The 15,688-nt window shown below is 46.0% G+C and overlaps 1 protein-coding gene and 1 non-coding gene across 2 annotated transcripts in view; one reads left to right on the forward strand and one right to left on the reverse strand.

Annotated features, from left to right (window-relative positions):
- Window positions 1–4,623: 4,623 nt before the first annotated feature.
- Window positions 4,624–4,696, reverse strand: TRNAV-UAC (transfer RNA valine (anticodon UAC)). The gene has a single exon. It is a non-coding gene; the product is annotated as a tRNA-Val (tRNA).
- A 5,014-nt stretch (window positions 4,697–9,710) lies between these two features.
- The window catches only part of PPEF1 (protein phosphatase with EF-hand domain 1), a 35,974-nt gene continuing 29,996 nt past the window's right edge, over window positions 9,711–15,688 (forward strand). Inside the window, exons 1-2 of the mRNA XM_075429104.1 lie at window positions 9,711–10,078; window positions 15,001–15,193. Of these exons, the coding sequence (XP_075285219.1) occupies window positions 15,130–15,193 (64 nt within the window). The 5' untranslated portion in view covers window positions 9,711–10,078; window positions 15,001–15,129. The remainder of the gene's footprint in view (window positions 10,079–15,000; window positions 15,194–15,688) is intronic.

Below are 15,688 nucleotides of genomic sequence, written 5' to 3' on the forward strand. Positions count from 1 at the left end.
ACGTGTGACGTGGATGGGACAAGTTTCTTGCCAAGGGGGCTCGCTGCTGTGCTCAGCCTCAAGCATTTTAACCTCCTCAGTCCAACACTTTCCCACTTTAATCTACCCTCAGGGAGAGGAAGGTTATCACAGGCAGACCCCTGCATGGACATGGCCATCCTGCTTCATGGACCTGGGCCAGCTCACCCTAAACACTGGGGAGCATCAGTGCACGGCAGGGAGAGCAAGCAGGGTGGCTCGCCCCAGGCACCAGGGAGGGGGTCATTTTCCTAAGGGCAGGGGGCTGCTCCTAATATTTCCTCAGAGGCCACATGCTGATACACAGCACCCCTCTTGGGGCAGCGAGACCCACCAGAAGGCCCAGCCAGTGGGTGAACAAATGTGAGCCTCACTGAGAGTACCAGGGCAGCCTCCGGGTATCCGTCGCGGTGTGACATCTCGTTCCAGGCTCTACACAGTACCCGGGCAAGGCTCGCTCTCTCCCTGTCTTTGACATCCCATCTAAAATGGGCTGCCACAGAGACAGAGATTTCCAGAGCTGCTGATGACACTCAGACACCTGTTCCCTCTCTGCATTGATGAGCATTTGGTAGCCAAATCCCATGGTCTTAAAAATCCTTAAATCCCTTCATCCACAGATCCCTTGGAAAACCAGACCAGAGATTCAACCTCTTGTTTTATGGTCTCGTAAGCACAGGTCACCGGGAGGCAGAGCTGCCCACCCAGAGAGAAAACACCCACCGTATTTTAAAAAAGCAAAATCAAATTCTCCCCCATGACCCCAAGCAGTTTAAAATCAGCTTGATTAATGGTCAACTCCACTCTTCAAATGGGTCTTGATTTTGTGTAAGAAATGCAATAGCTCAGGGATCGTGTTCAGAAATAGCACAGCTATTATCAAAGAACATTTCATCCAAAGGGACACCGTTGAGACTAGTGGCTCCCCAGTTATAAAATTCCCTCCTCTCAGAAAAAAGGGCAGCCTTTGATTAAAAATGTGTCTGTAGCATTCAAAAAATCAAATTGGTTCACACGACAAGTAGAAAAGCCTTAAAATTGAAGTCTTTGTATAAATACCATGCAGTTCAGACCCTCTGTGTCTAATGGTGTTGATGGGCCTTCATTTTAATAACTGTAAACAGCAAAACTGTGCTGCCACTGCAGACAGCATTGCTAAATGAATCACATAGTTAATTCCTAGCAAGCATACAAATACTTTCAGGTACAGAAGACAGAAAACGATTTAAAGCCAGTACACAATACAGCGTCAGAAAGGGCTACATTTGCCCTTTATAAAAAAAACATACAAATTTTTTTAAAAGGATAAAAATTAGCCTGGAACTGATTATGGAACAAAACTGTGGCTGGCACTAATGGTCCAGAGTAGGATAGTTTGGTGACATCCACACTGTTATGTAAAACAGGGGCAGGAACCACCTGGGCAGGTTCACTCATTTGGCCACACATCTTCTCCGGGTCCAGCTCATGTTGCATTGGCCTGAAGACATTTTGGTATGTTTTCATGGCCCTCAGGTATCTCAGTGTTCTTTCTTCCCCCCACATCGTGGGAAAGAACACAAAGGCCACCCTGCACCATTGGGACAGCATTTGTCCATGAGGTACAGCTTGTGTTTCCAGGGGTGTGATGTGGAGGCACAGGGTGCAAAGCCCCTAGGATCACAGCAGGGGGGACAAAGCCGAGTGGAGGCTGTTCAGTCCTGCCCGGGGATGCTCCCTGGCACGTGTCCTTCCTCAGCTGGGTTAGCTGGCCTGAACCACAATTTTACCAGGAGTTTGTTAAGAACTAAACAGCATGCATGACTGGAGGCCAGTGCTCCAGTCCATACCCTGGCCTTGCTTTGTTAACAGATACAGATACAGCTCAGCACCGTTTGAGGAGCCGCATGCCAGCATCTTATGCAGACTTCACACTTTCTGCCCATAGCTCTGTCCTTATAGGAGATGAATTTGCTTCTGAGCACAGCAGAGCTGTGCATCTACAAGCTCTTAAAACACACGTATGGGCACAGAGCCCTCCCTGGCACTTGACCAACCAGCGGCATGTGCGAGCATGTGCCCTCAGAGGGGAAGCAGGAGGCAAAAGCGCTCACATGCAAGAGAGAAGTGCAATTCCACATAGCGATTTCGTGTTTCTCCCAAAGTCAGAGTGCCAGACAGCTAAATCAGAGCGGCACGCACGGATTCATGTGTCTGGGAGCTGAACACACACGATGTGCAATGTCTCAGTGCAAATGTGTGACTGGCATGCTTTGGTTTTAGCAGTTAGGGGACGTACACATTTATACACGTACGTGTGAACCACAGGCCTCTCTCAGAAGCAGAATATCGAAATGCCGAGAGAGCAAGACTGCCAACGCTTTCAGAGTTTGAGTCAAACCGTCAGGAGCTGGATCCGCTTGAAATGGATGGAGCTATGGTGGTCTACACACACTGAAGATCTGGCTCTTGAAATAAAATATTCTTTCAAGGAGTGGGAAGTGTGAGCTTAAATCCTCTTCTGAAAATGAGCCTTTTTCCTAAATGCAACAAAACACAATGCAGCTGGTGCTGGTCACCAGGATCAGGCCCCTCTTCTGTAATGCATGCACTTGGGGGATTTGTGGCTGTCAGTAGCAGGGGAGGCACCATGTGATCGCCATCCCAATTAGATGGGAAGTACCCATACTGAAGACTTGCATACACTACTTCAGGGAGAAGCCCAGCTACAGCAGATTCAGCTTTGAGTGTGTATCCTGGAAGCTGCCCATCTGTGGAAGGCACTTTACCCGAGAAGTGGGATACACCACTTTGGCTTCACCTCCTGTGGGCTGTGAACTTGCCACTAACCAAGCTAAGGAGAGGAAAGCCAGACCTGCACTCATCTGCAATTTCAGGCTGCAGGATACACAGGCCCTTAGTGCCATTACAGTGCTTAATGCTATGACCTTATCCTGCTAGGTCTCACTATGTGATACATGGGTGCTTTCTGCCCAGAAGACCTGTTACAACCTAGCTCGGGTATCCCTGCATTGCACTGCCATCTCTAACTGCAGCTTAACCGTAGCCCAGAGTGTTTCTTCAGTAAGAACAAGCACTGACAGAGGTTAATAGCTTTCTTAAGATGATGATGATTGAGGTAAGTTCCTGATTAAAGTAAGTTAAGCCAATTTTTCTCTTTCATCTTTAAGATAGGCAAATCACACCCTCCTGCTCTGATCCTGCAAAAGGATGCAAGAGCAAACTCCAGCTCAGTGGAGCTAAGGGTCCCTCCTCCTCCTTCTGCTCCTCCTATAGAGATGTCTTGGCCCCGGCACTCGTTAGGGCTCCCACACACAGGCAGACGCCGTGACAGCATTCATGCCCAGAAGTTACCCTTTTCTAAAGGCTTGCATGTGCAACATGATACAACACGTTATAAATCAAAAGTTAAGCTGCTCCAAGGCACACTGACATGGCTCTTTTCCCCAATTAATAAAAACAATGATGCACACAGTAGAGGGGAGAAGGAGGATGGAGCAAGCCGTGCTTGCTAGCTGTGCATTGTGGCAAGCGCTGGCCTTTCCCCAGCAACCAAAAGCTTCCCCAAACACAGAGGTAAAAGCATCAGTCTGCCCCAGTGAGACTTCTCCTTGGGTACAGCAGCCTTTGCCATTGCCACATGGGTCCTCACCTGCCCTTGGCCCTGCTCGGGAGCAGGCACAGGCCATGGCTTCTCACCGCTGCCGCCATGGCTGCCTCTGGTCCCTGTGGTTTCCTGGGCTTTCCAGCCAAGGGGCCGCAGTCAGGCAGGGATCCCTTGCCCTCACTGGCAGGGAAAGGCTCCTCTCATTCAGCCCCGCCGAGGACGAAGCCTCTGACTTGTGGCAGGGAGAGGCCCCGTCCGCACCCTCCCACAGCACCCAGCTCGGCCCTAAGCTGCACCAGCGACGAGGGGCCCAGGAGAAGGTGCAAAATGGCCCCTGATGGCCCATAGATCAGGCAGGCTTAAAAGGAGGGATCACTCTCTTTTACTTGGCTTCCAGCCGCGCGTTCCCCCGCCTGGGTGACGCGCAGCCAGGCCCACAGCCCCTGCGTTGCCCCGCGCCTCCCCTCCGCACCACAGGCGTGGGGGCTGCTGGCCACCACAAAATGGCGCCCAGGAAGCACAGTAGGGTCAGCGACCGGGTTGAACCCTGTCCAGCCTGCCCCGCAGAGCCGCGCCGGGCAGGCGGGCGGAGGGAGCACCGGCTGCTTTGGCGCCTCAGGGTGCTGGCTGCGGCCAGCCCTTACTGGGTCTCTCGGCTTTTTGGTTGATGTCCTTGGAGGAAATCGGGATTTTTCAGGGGAAAAGGCAAGCACCGCAGCGGCCTTGTCAAAATTACATTAATATTCTCAGAAATGTGTGTTATTGCACAGGGCACATGGAAAGGATCTTCCTGGGGCGGGATTTCCTGGCTGGGGGGCCTTTCTGACCCCATCGCCACACACAGCTCCACCGCCGCCGCAGGCAGAGCCCGCGCTTTCTCTACGTGCTTACGAGGGTGCCCGTCGCGGGATATTGAAAAAGCTAAACCGAGCCTCATCGCTTTAAAGGAAATTATGAAAAAACTAGCGACGAACACAGAAAAACAACGACTTCAGCGCTGGTTCCACTGGGGCTCGAACCCAGGACCTTCTGCGTGTAAAGCAGACGTGATAACCACTACACTATGGAACCGCCGTGTCTTCTTGTCACCGCCGCACTGCCCCTATCGACGCGGTACCCCCCGCGCCTGCTTTCCACCGCACGGGCCTGGGCGTGGGCCCGGGCGGGCGGCGAGCCGCTGGGCGGTGCGGGACGGCTTCTGAGGGAAGGCGCTCCCCCCGCTTGCTGCGGGGTGTGCCAGGTCTCTCCTTCGGGGCGGGGGAGGGGAGGGTGCGGGTGATTTCCTCGGCACGGGAGGCAGAGCTGTAAACGGCGAGCGGGGAGGGGAGGCAGAGCCTGAAGTTCGTCGGCGTCAGGAATGAGCGTGGCGCGTAATGGACCTGCGAAGGTTACGATTTATCCCCGGGACACGGCACGGGACACACGGATGGGTGTTTTTTTTTAAAAAAAAAAAAAACGAGGCGTGAAAGCGAGACCGTTTGCTTTCCAAAAGCGGCTGCGCTGGGGTCCCGGTGCGGCGCCGCGCCGCCGGCAGGGGGCTCCCCGCGCCCGCGCTCAGCGCCTCGCCCCGCCTCGGCCGGCCGCGGGCGCCGCTCGGCCTGGGGGGGGGCGTGAGGGGCTGCTTGGCAGCTGGGGTGGGGGAGGCCAAAACGAAACGACTATTTCTTACGTTTTATATGTAGCACCAGGAGGCCTAAGTGTTCGCAGGTGTATTTTGGAATCATAGAATCATTAAGGTTGGAAAAGACCTCTGAGATCATCGAGTCCAACCGTCAGCCCGACGCCGCCGTGCCTGCCAAACCATGACGCCAACTGCCATATCTACGTGTTTTTTGAACACCTCCAGGGATGGTGACTCCACCACTTACCTGGGCGGGAAACGTGTGCGGTGTGACCCAGCTGGTCGAGCTGCTCGTACTCATCATGCACCCCCCACTCCCATCCAGCAATATCCAAGATTACTGAGGTTGTGGATTCACGGTGTGTCTGCTGCAGGATTTCTCCTGCTCTTTGTGAGGGTACAGAGCAGCCCAGCTGTTTCTGTGCGGTTCTGTGCCCATCTCCATCAGGTATTCATTCATTCAGGGACTTTCTTATCATCCATCACACCGCACAATAATCGCCTTGCTTCATCTATTATGTTTTACCTGGGGCTTTGCACTATTCACGCTACCTCAGTCCTCACCATACTAAATCCTCACATTCCAAAAGGAGTGGCTTGTAGAAATACAAATTAAGGCACCTGTACCGCACTTACAGGACTGTGGTTAAAAGTTGCAAACAGAAATTATTATTTGGAATACAAAAGGTAAGTGTGTTAATTTTCAGAAACGTGTGGTGCCTGTAAGCAAAGCGGTGTATTGTTTGTCGCTAAATATCATAGTTGCCTTGACCCTTGAAATTAATAATATGTTGCTGAAGCAAGCAGCAGATGATTTACTGTTACAAGGTAGAAAAATCTGTCTTTTTTTTCATTAGAAGGAATTTCGTAAGGATTAGATGAAAACAGAGGTGAAGAAAATTGTTTCCATAGACTTTGCTGACCCCCTACCATGTATGAGGTGGCTCCACTTAGTAGCTGGCAGTTCCCAGTCTTTCAAAAAACAATTTAAAAAAAAATCCTTTTACATACTGATCATTAGCGTGTAAGTAAAATCTGTGTACCCTCCTGACCCGGAGAGCCTGATTTAGCCCAGAGGCGCCTTTTGGGAAGAGACAGTCTGGTGGGCTTGAGGTTTCAGGATGTAGGTTTTGTACTGTTGGTGCATCTTACAGTTCACCAGACCAACAAAATGCAGATCAGGCTGTCATTAGGCAATTCTTGCACCCATTTCTTTTTCCTCATGTTGCTTTACCAAGATTTGGCAAAACCTGAGTGCTGTAGAGAGCTATCATTTCTATAGGCTCTAAGTGGAGGCTGAAGCTAACTTGCGAGGGAGGTAGAATTGTGCAAATTAGGTCATTAGTCATTGCTTCCCAGAATGATCTACCTTCAGCTGATAATCTGGGAAATTTTCCTTTTTTAAAAGAATTTGTTTTCATTTTTCAGAAGGTATTCTGATGCTTTTGTAGTGTTCTGGTCTAGTTTCTTGGCCTTCAGGAGATGGGAGTCTCTTCAGCTGCCTTTCACATTTCTGATTTTGTGTTCTTTTTGCCAAGGATGCTAGTTTTGATGTCATTTATTCATCATCTCACCCAGAATTGTCAGGGGGAAGGGGGGTGGGGAGGGGAGATTTCTTTTCCTGTTCACCCAAATTAACCTCCTCCTCCTCATTTGTGACAAAATATTTCTGTCATCTCACTGACTGAGGCAGTTTAAAATTGTTCTGGACATTTACTTCTCTCTTCATTTCTTCTATTCCTTTTATTCTTTCTGCTTATGACTGGATATCCAGGTCTCTCAGACAGGGACTTGTCCTCTGGCTGGTATTTTAAAATATTTTGTTGGGTCACATAAGAATACTTCTTTGACCTTAGTAAGGTAAGAGGGGAACCACGGTCAGGGCTCAGAAGGAGCACATTCACTTCAACTATGATTATCTTCAGTCTTTCTGAAAAATATCAGTTACATCACTTTGTAGTGGGTGCTTCTGAGAAATAGGCCTGAAGCAGAATTTGAATTATGTATGTGGAATGCCTGCATGGAGGCTTGCTCAGGAGGTTAATATTTCCAGAGTATTTGGAAAACAGAATATGTGCCATTACGTCAAGAAGGGCTGCTTGTAAAGGAATGTCCCGATTTCTGCACTAGCAACGTAACTGTTTTTTTTCTTGTCATGCTAGACTGCTCAACAACATATTGTATATTTTGTCCTACTTTCTGTCACAGCTGTTGATGCTTGCTATAACACTTTTCAGCATCTTAAGCGTCCATGTGATGCATGACTGCTGAACAAAAAAGCGGTAGTATATGTGACCTTGTTGGTGGGACTGGTATGTTCTCTTTACCCTATGTAGAAAGGAGAATGGTCTTGTTTGGTACTGTATATGTCATTGGACTTGAATGGGGAAGGTTAATTTGGAAAGCACATTTGTGTTTCCTCGAGTTGCATGTTATTGTGATCCCCATAGGTAACTGGAGAGGTGGCTCAGTCCAGCAAGACTGACTTTTTATCAGGTTGCTTGGTCACGTCAGACCACTGAGACAGAGGATGAATAACTTCCATGAACAGCATAAGAAAACATGCAGTGGAGGCTTCATGTCCCACAGAATTTAACAGCTTTGAGGGTTTGATCCCTCTCCCGTTGATCTTGGGTGAAACATTTCTGATGGATTTGTTGGCTGTTGAAGCAAACCTTATAGCCTCTTATTATGCAGAGATCTTGGTAAATGCCAATATAGATGAATTTATCAGGTACAGTAAAGGTTTTATAAATAATGTGTGTCCCCAGAGTGCAGTGGAAAGAGGTTATGATGTATTTTTGCTTGCATGCATTTTGGCAGAACAGCGTGATCATACATAAATGATTAGCTACTGTAACTCTGATCAGGGAAAGTGCATCCTGCCAGGAAAACAAACATCAAAACTCTTCTGGGTCATGCAGAATTATCACGCCTGGTATGTATTCCATTTACTGTCTCATCTCACAGTAGAGGAACAGCTTTGAAAGTGGATGGTTATGTCTGGGACTCTGGAACCTCAAAGGACTGGCTCAGCCAGTCAAACCAGTGCATTCACACAGTGCCTCCTGCTTTGCTGGTTTGGCACTTTAAGTATCTTTTGCACATTAATAAATGTATCCATTCTGTCACAGTAAGGGCAGCTGTCTTTCTGTCCCAAAAGATGATTTGATCACTCTTTCACAGTGGTGGGTGATGCCTTTAGAACCGTTACCAGACTGATGGCAAAAATTTCCTGAAAATACCAGGTTACGGTATTATTAGACCTTTGGGACAGGGGCAGGAAGGTGAAGATCTTGCTTTGCTTGTCTCTGTTCTCAGAAATCTATTGCTCCCTATCCAGTCCTGGAGTCCTGGTGGGACTCTGTCACATGGAGAGGCTGCAGAGCTAGGTGCACGGTGATCCCCATCTTGTGCCCATCCATGTGGAGCTTTCTCCCACCACAGCACGTTTTACAACCTGCAGTCCTCTTTGGACCCAGATGCCCTCGCGCTGACCCCACAGAAGTGGCTGCTGTGCTGTGTTCCATCACTTCGCACAGGAGCAAGCAGCCTCTCCCCAGCTTTTGAAGAGGGGTGGAAGGACAGACTGGGGGTAAAGGTGGTGTGTAGGATAAACAACGCTCAGGACTGGGCCCAAGACTACGCTGATGACATTACAATACCGTACTTGTACTGACACCAAGTATTTTTGAGCGGTTTGGTATTGTGTCCAAAATCGCAGCGTCCCCATGCTATCAATACACTTCCCCATGCCAGAAGCAGCAGATTCCTCAGGAGCTGTCGTGCTAGAAGTGGGCAGTAACAAATGGCCTTGAGTGTGACAGCCGTGCCCTTCCCTGCGCAGCTGTGCAGTGACTGGGAGCCCGTGGGCAGCATGGTGAGGAGCTTGGTCAGAGGTGCGGGCCCTGCTGCCAGGGGTCAGGGTTTGATTTCAAAGCAGACAGCACCACGGCTTCCTGACTGCACAGGCGAGCAATGCTGCAGCGTTCTCAGCTTGTCCGATCCCTTCCCAGTAATCGAACGAGGAGCGGATGAGCTGAAACATGACCTGAGTCTGCTGAATTCCAGTCACACATTTATGGGCAGAACATGTGTGTGTACATGAAGAAATGAAATGTACAGGCATTAGTGCAGTGTTTCAGAACTCAAGATCTGAGTGCTTCATACTTGTCCCATTATCTGGGTATGACTGAGTGTTTTGGAGAACACCTGTATCACTAGCATGCAGATATAATGCCTCATCATAAATTCAGTATTTTTTTCCTTAAAGGCTTTCATAACCATGCCAGTCACATCAGATAACCAAATACTTGGGCAGCCCTTATGTTTTTTTCTGGTGTGCTAGGTCTGCTAAAATGCAAATCATTGCCTCAACAGAGCAGAAAGGCCGTTCCTCTTGAAAGAGATCATGTGACTTCAGATGCGAAGCAGAGAACTCCAGCCCATCCCTTTCTCTGCCTGAGATTCAGGAGGCATGGTGACAAAACAGCTCTTCAACAGCACGCGTACAGCGCAGCTGGAGGGCTGCAGCCATGAGCTTTCACATCAGGCTGGACGATGAAAACGGCGTTTTCCCCTGACTGTTTCTGAAGAGCAATGCTCAAGAAATTTCCTCTCGGGAAGCTGTATAAATAGGTGGCGAGCAAGTGCGTTGCAGCTCCTGAGCTTCAGAGCCCCAGAGAGAACTGAAGCACCTGTTCTGCAGAGCTGCACCTCTCGTCATGCAGTTCTGCTTCCAAAAAGGGGCTGCTTTCTTTTAAAAAAAGAATCTTCTAAAGGTGCTCTTGTGGAAAAATTCTCAGTATTGCTGAAACAGAAAGAAAAAACAGGTAATATCTTTGGGTGGGGTTTATATATATATATATATATATATGTATATTTAGCTTGGTTTTAGAGAGCAAATTTACTTCATCCTAGGTCTGTGTAGGGAATGACAGATATATCTGGTACTATTTCTGATTTTACCCTGAGAAAAGTCTGTGTGCTTCAAGTTATAAAGTTTGACCAGGACTGGATCAGTTATCCAGAACTTCTGAGTACAGATGAGATCAAATAGCTTTGAGACTACTGCATTTCATGTACTATTTGTTTTAGGAAAATGTATTTTTATAATGATAATTTTGAACCTTGTTCTGATGCTTAAACATTATTAAAACTAATATGAATTTCAGCTGAAGCATGAATTTAATTTCCAAACTGGTGCAGATTTCAACACATATTTACTCTATTCTGGAGCTTTGCTTATTCACCACTTCACCCTGTCAAGTAAGGAGAATTAAATGGGATGTCATTAAGACCCTGCCAGGATGGCGCGTGATTCAGATTTTCCTTTTCCTCCAGGATAATAAGTTACAACTCTTGTTGACTTTTACGCTCTGTTTGGATCCAGTTTACGAGAACTAACTTTGCTTCAGGAATTTTAGTTTTCTCCTGGCTTCCTGAAGGAATCTCCCCCTAGAGGCATTTAACGTTTCTGCAAAGTGACATGATGGCTTTGCTTATACTTCAGGGTGATCTGCACCCCATTTGTGCACTTGTATTTGCTACTCCCCCTCTTTTTTAAAAACATTCTCCCCAAAGTCTTGCTGTGCAAAAAATGAGGCTGCTTGCTCTGTTTGTTTGTTTTCTGCATAAAAAAGTGCAAATGTTTGTGTAAATGTATCCTTTATTGATTGTCAATAACCTGAACTGGCATTCTCCCATCATTTTTCTACAGATTCTCTTTGGATTTGCATGCAGCTTCTGAACTCAAATGATTGCTTGAACAATCTCTGCATGTTCACACCTTTACAACTCTTGCTTTTATTTCTTTTTGCCGTGCATTTTTGGGCTCAGGAATATGAATCCACCTTAATGAGCTGGTCTGTCTTCATCCTATTCTCTTTCAGGCTTTGCTGGCTTTCCGATATCTTCCTACATCCATTCCCTATTGATTCCTGGCCCAAACACTGAGATCTATCAACATGAGCATTGCTAGAAATGATTCTATCACTTCTATATTGAGCTTAACCTTGCTTCTCTGATCAGGCTGAAGAAATTATCTGTAAACAAAAAGGCTTTCTCATTTCTTTCTTTCATAGCTATATAGTCACTGTAAGTCACTTAATAGAAATGTCAGTTTGTCCCATGGATGTAAAATAACAGAGACCTAAACACATACTGCCTTGCCTGTATTTGATGTTTTCCTATCCGCCTCTTAGCAGACCAAATTCAGCATTGCTGTCAAAATTACAGCTCTTGTGTGCCATAGCCAGGTTCTCTTTCACTCTGTTAGCTGAATGTGGCTGCTTCATCCCAGTTTCTGCAGGGTGCATCTTTTAGCTAATGAAATCTTTGACTCATCTCTGTCCCATCCTTGACAATCCCAACTCTGGCAACAAGACAGTTATGAAGAGTTGTCCCTCTGTGGGTGCTAACCTGGGCGTTGTGATTTAATCTCTAGGGTATTTTGCTCATTCCGACTTCATTCCCTCAGCAATGCACAGAAGCAAATCCATAATAAACCCATGTTATAGCATCTGTTTCTCAGTCCTCTGAAGTCCTCATTTCCACAGGAAAACAACTCTAAAGGAAGTCTGAGTCACAGAAAATTAAAACATTGATAGCAAGAAGACTTCAAAGGAAAGCCTCTGTTATTGGAAGCATCCACCCATCCATCCATCTGATCTTTATGGAGATAACGGTCCCTGTCTCATCACCTCTCCAACCACATGTACCTTCTAAGACATATTATGGGAGGAGATCATAAGTACCTGTTCACACATATGGTTGAGAAAGGGTCTAGTAAGGAAAGGGGGCATGTTGCAGAAGACAGCTATTGAAACAACTTGTAGGGAAAGTAGCATAATTGTGGAAATCCCTTACCAACAAAAATAAAGGAGGAACCTTTCATTCTTTGTTTATCAAAGGTAAGAAACAAATAGAACAACACAAGAATAAGAAGTTAAAGCCTAGTGGTCCTTATTCATATGGCTTCCATATTCTCAGGCTTGACCTAGCTTACACTTGTCTGCCAGTAGCACAGCTCATCTAATTTTAAAAGATAAGGTATGCTTGAAAGGATGTCTCTCTGCCCAAAGGACCTGCAGTCTGATTTCATTAAAAGTCAGCTATAAATCTTTACAAGATTTCCACTGTTCTTGAGGCAGCCTGGTCTTTACGTGACTGACAAACTGAAGGCGTGATTGACTTTGGGCAGCACCTATTACATCCGGATCAAATGGTGCTGATTCATTATCTCTGTAAATCAGGGTCTCAACAGCTCAGGTTCTGAAACCCAAATTTCTGAGCACTTGCTGCAGTGTAACCTTCAGTGACTCCTATCCAGAAAAAGAGCAGTATGTGCTACTCCGGCTTAGCTTGGTGCATGTCTTTTGGCATGGTTGGAATGGCATTTTATTTTGCTTCAGTGGATGTGCTGTGTATTCAGTGCCTGTCCGTTACAAAATTGCCTTTTTGCTGAGAGAAATGTAGCAATTTCTTGGAGTTGTATCTAAAAATGGGACAGATCACCGGCTTACAGAAATTTAATTACTGTCTGCTTTTTAGTGAACATGACAGATTCTCTTTTAAGGGTAAATCAGTGGTATAGTATCCAGAATGCTACAACAGCATTATGTCCCGAAAAGCCCAGCTTTCCATTTCATCAGCCAACATTTGAGGGAATTTCCTAATGGCAAATGATTCTTCACCAGACATTGCTACACTGCATAGTAAATAGCTCACAGAAATTACTCTGATGTTGTAAATGCTTGGTTTTCAACCTTCTTATCCCATGGAAAAACTTCATGGCCTTTGTCTGGTATTTTTCTACACCTTTGCCCAGGAAGACAGGGTTTGGCATGGAGTGGGGGTCGGCTTGAACCAACATACCTGGGGGGGTGGGAGAGGAGGGATTTCTGCCTTTGGAGCAGCTCAATTAGGAGCAATTAAGAGCCTTTGTCTGGGGGAGGCACTGGTTCTTTCCACAGTGGCTTGTTCCCCTTGTTCATGGTGATTCTTCAATCAGACCAGAAGGGTAGGAGGTGAATTTGTTGGGCCTGAGTGGAGATTCTGCTTGCTGGAGTCTTCAATAGACATGGCTGGTTTGGAGTCTGGACATGCAGATTGATGGCCAGGATGGCTCTGTAACCATCTGAGAAGCCATCAGGAAATAGCACAGTAGTTCGAATATTCGCTATGTCCACTTTAGGATGCAGACATTTGGGACTGAAGGGGATGATTATTCCCCTGGACTAGATCTTTGCTGGCCATTTTTGGCCTTTTTAAAAGGTTTAATGATAGGATGTATTTTTGCAAGTTTTCCTCCAAGTTTTGAGTCTACATTTCAAACTTCATTTACTGCTATCATAATAAAATTCCTGTACCTCCATCTCTATCGTTCTTTCATCTTTGCTCAAAGACGTGCTAGAAGCTCATGAATTTAGAGGCATGTGGAAGGAAGAGTAAGGATGACTGGGAGAAAAGCTGAAGTTGTTAAAGGTAGGGTGCGATAGCAACTCAGATCCCTGTTTCTTGGGTAAGCCCATTGTTTGCCATAGGTTGGGTGGAGTCCTGAGAGGTGTGACAGTTCTGTTTGGGGCTCCCATTGCCCAGTTGCTGGGCACGTGCTGACCTGCCCTTTAAGGAAGATAGTCTTGCTGCAGTAGGACTTCTATTGTAAGCTCTATTTTGCTCTTGATCCTAGTCTTCAGATCACAATTCAAGCTGGGGCTTGTAAAGTAAAGCCAAAGGAAAAAAACTAGTAGTTATGTGTTGATTTTATGCTAATGAATTTCTTCTTTGCTTTAAAACTCAAAAGAAAAGGAATATCAATGAAACAAAACAACAGATGCAATAATTTAGACATCAGACATACTAGAGAGAAACGTGTCTCTGGAGATAGGAAAAGAGAAGGGTCAGTGTGATCATAGAAGAAATCTTTAGCTAAAACAAAGTTCAGTCTCTGTAAGAGCATCAGTGACTTTTTTGTTACTTAGAAATTAACCCATGTTGTATCTCAGGGGATTTGTATTCATTTGAACTTGCTGATTAGGAAGTATATTGTATTAGTGAATGATACTAGTTTGTGAAGAGATGAGCAAGTGCCAGGAGGAAAACCCAAAAGGCCACACTGGAAAATGTACTTTCTTCATTTATTTAATGAAGCCAGATCTTTTATTTAGAGTGTTTCAGTAGAAATGCATCAGAAAATTGGATGTTTTATTTAAATGATCTCTGAAAATGAAGCTATTTGCTATAGCACTGTTTCTCCTTTTAAATTCAGTGGTGGTGACACTGAGGGCTAAAGTGGTAAATAGGGTGGTAGGACACCTTTTCAAATCAATAGAGTCTGTTAGGAGGGCTGAGGTTTGGGGTGTTTTTAGCATTAGTATCAGATGTAATTTAAAGTCCTTAAAATTCTGCAGTTCCAGTTTTCAAATCACAAGAATGATAAGTAGTGTGCCTCTCTAGTCCCTTGTCCCTAGTAGTAAGTCTTTAAATAGCTATGCTTCAAATTAAGAAATCACTGGTGCACATTAACTTCCAGCTAACACATAAGAAGTAGACTGTATTAATTACTGAGTTCATCTGTCTTGAATGCATGCTGATAGTGATCAGATGTGAAAAAGAAACCTGGTATGGTCCATCAGGTCCAGTTTGTGTAGGATGTGCTGTACAGTCATTTTTCATGAGCTGTAGGTACTTTAGATTCTGTGTTGTGAAACACTTTTTTTTTCCTCTCCCTCCATCCCAATCCTCTTCCTGCTAGGTGCACTAAGAAGAGCACAGAAGGGGCCCAGAGGGGTATAATCCTCATCACTGAAGAAACAACATAGGAAATGTGTGCAACACTAACAGCTGAGAAAAACATGCTTCATATCAGCAGCAATTAAAACTGATGGGCAGCATCATTGGAACCATGGGGTGCAGCAGTTCTGTAGCTGACAGAAGGTCAGAGAAAGGTGAGTGCTGCCTCTGTCTTCATGGTCAGTGGTTGTTCTCTCTGTAACACCAGAAGAGGATTGCAAGGTTACATTTCCTCCCAGTCCTGTTGTCAAAATACTTGTTCAGTGAAAATTATTTTCTAATTATCTTCTTTCTAAAGGAGTGCATAGCTTTTAGATGCTGGCTGAGGTCAGAAGGCAACTGCAGACCACCTCTAACATCTACAGATTGGGTCGGATAAGATACACAGCATCTAGGACAGAAGCTACATTTCAGATGTGTCTATGCTCGGCCTATCACTGGCAAAGCATATGGGGTAAGGTACTGAGGGAGAACTTTTATGGCCTTTCACAACATAGGAGTCCTGGGCAAACTGCCCCAATTTCCCTGCTGATGGATGACCCTGATTATGAAACAAGTGTAATAAAGCAGAGCTATTACAATGACTCTCAGAATCAATTTTCTGCCAGACCAAGTACCTGGGCCTGAAATTCTCCCTGAGAGTCATTGAC

This window comes from Opisthocomus hoazin, chromosome 1, assembly GCF_030867145.1.
Source record: "Opisthocomus hoazin isolate bOpiHoa1 chromosome 1, bOpiHoa1.hap1, whole genome shotgun sequence".
In the NCBI taxonomy this organism is placed as follows: domain Eukaryota; kingdom Metazoa; phylum Chordata; class Aves; order Opisthocomiformes; family Opisthocomidae; genus Opisthocomus; species Opisthocomus hoazin.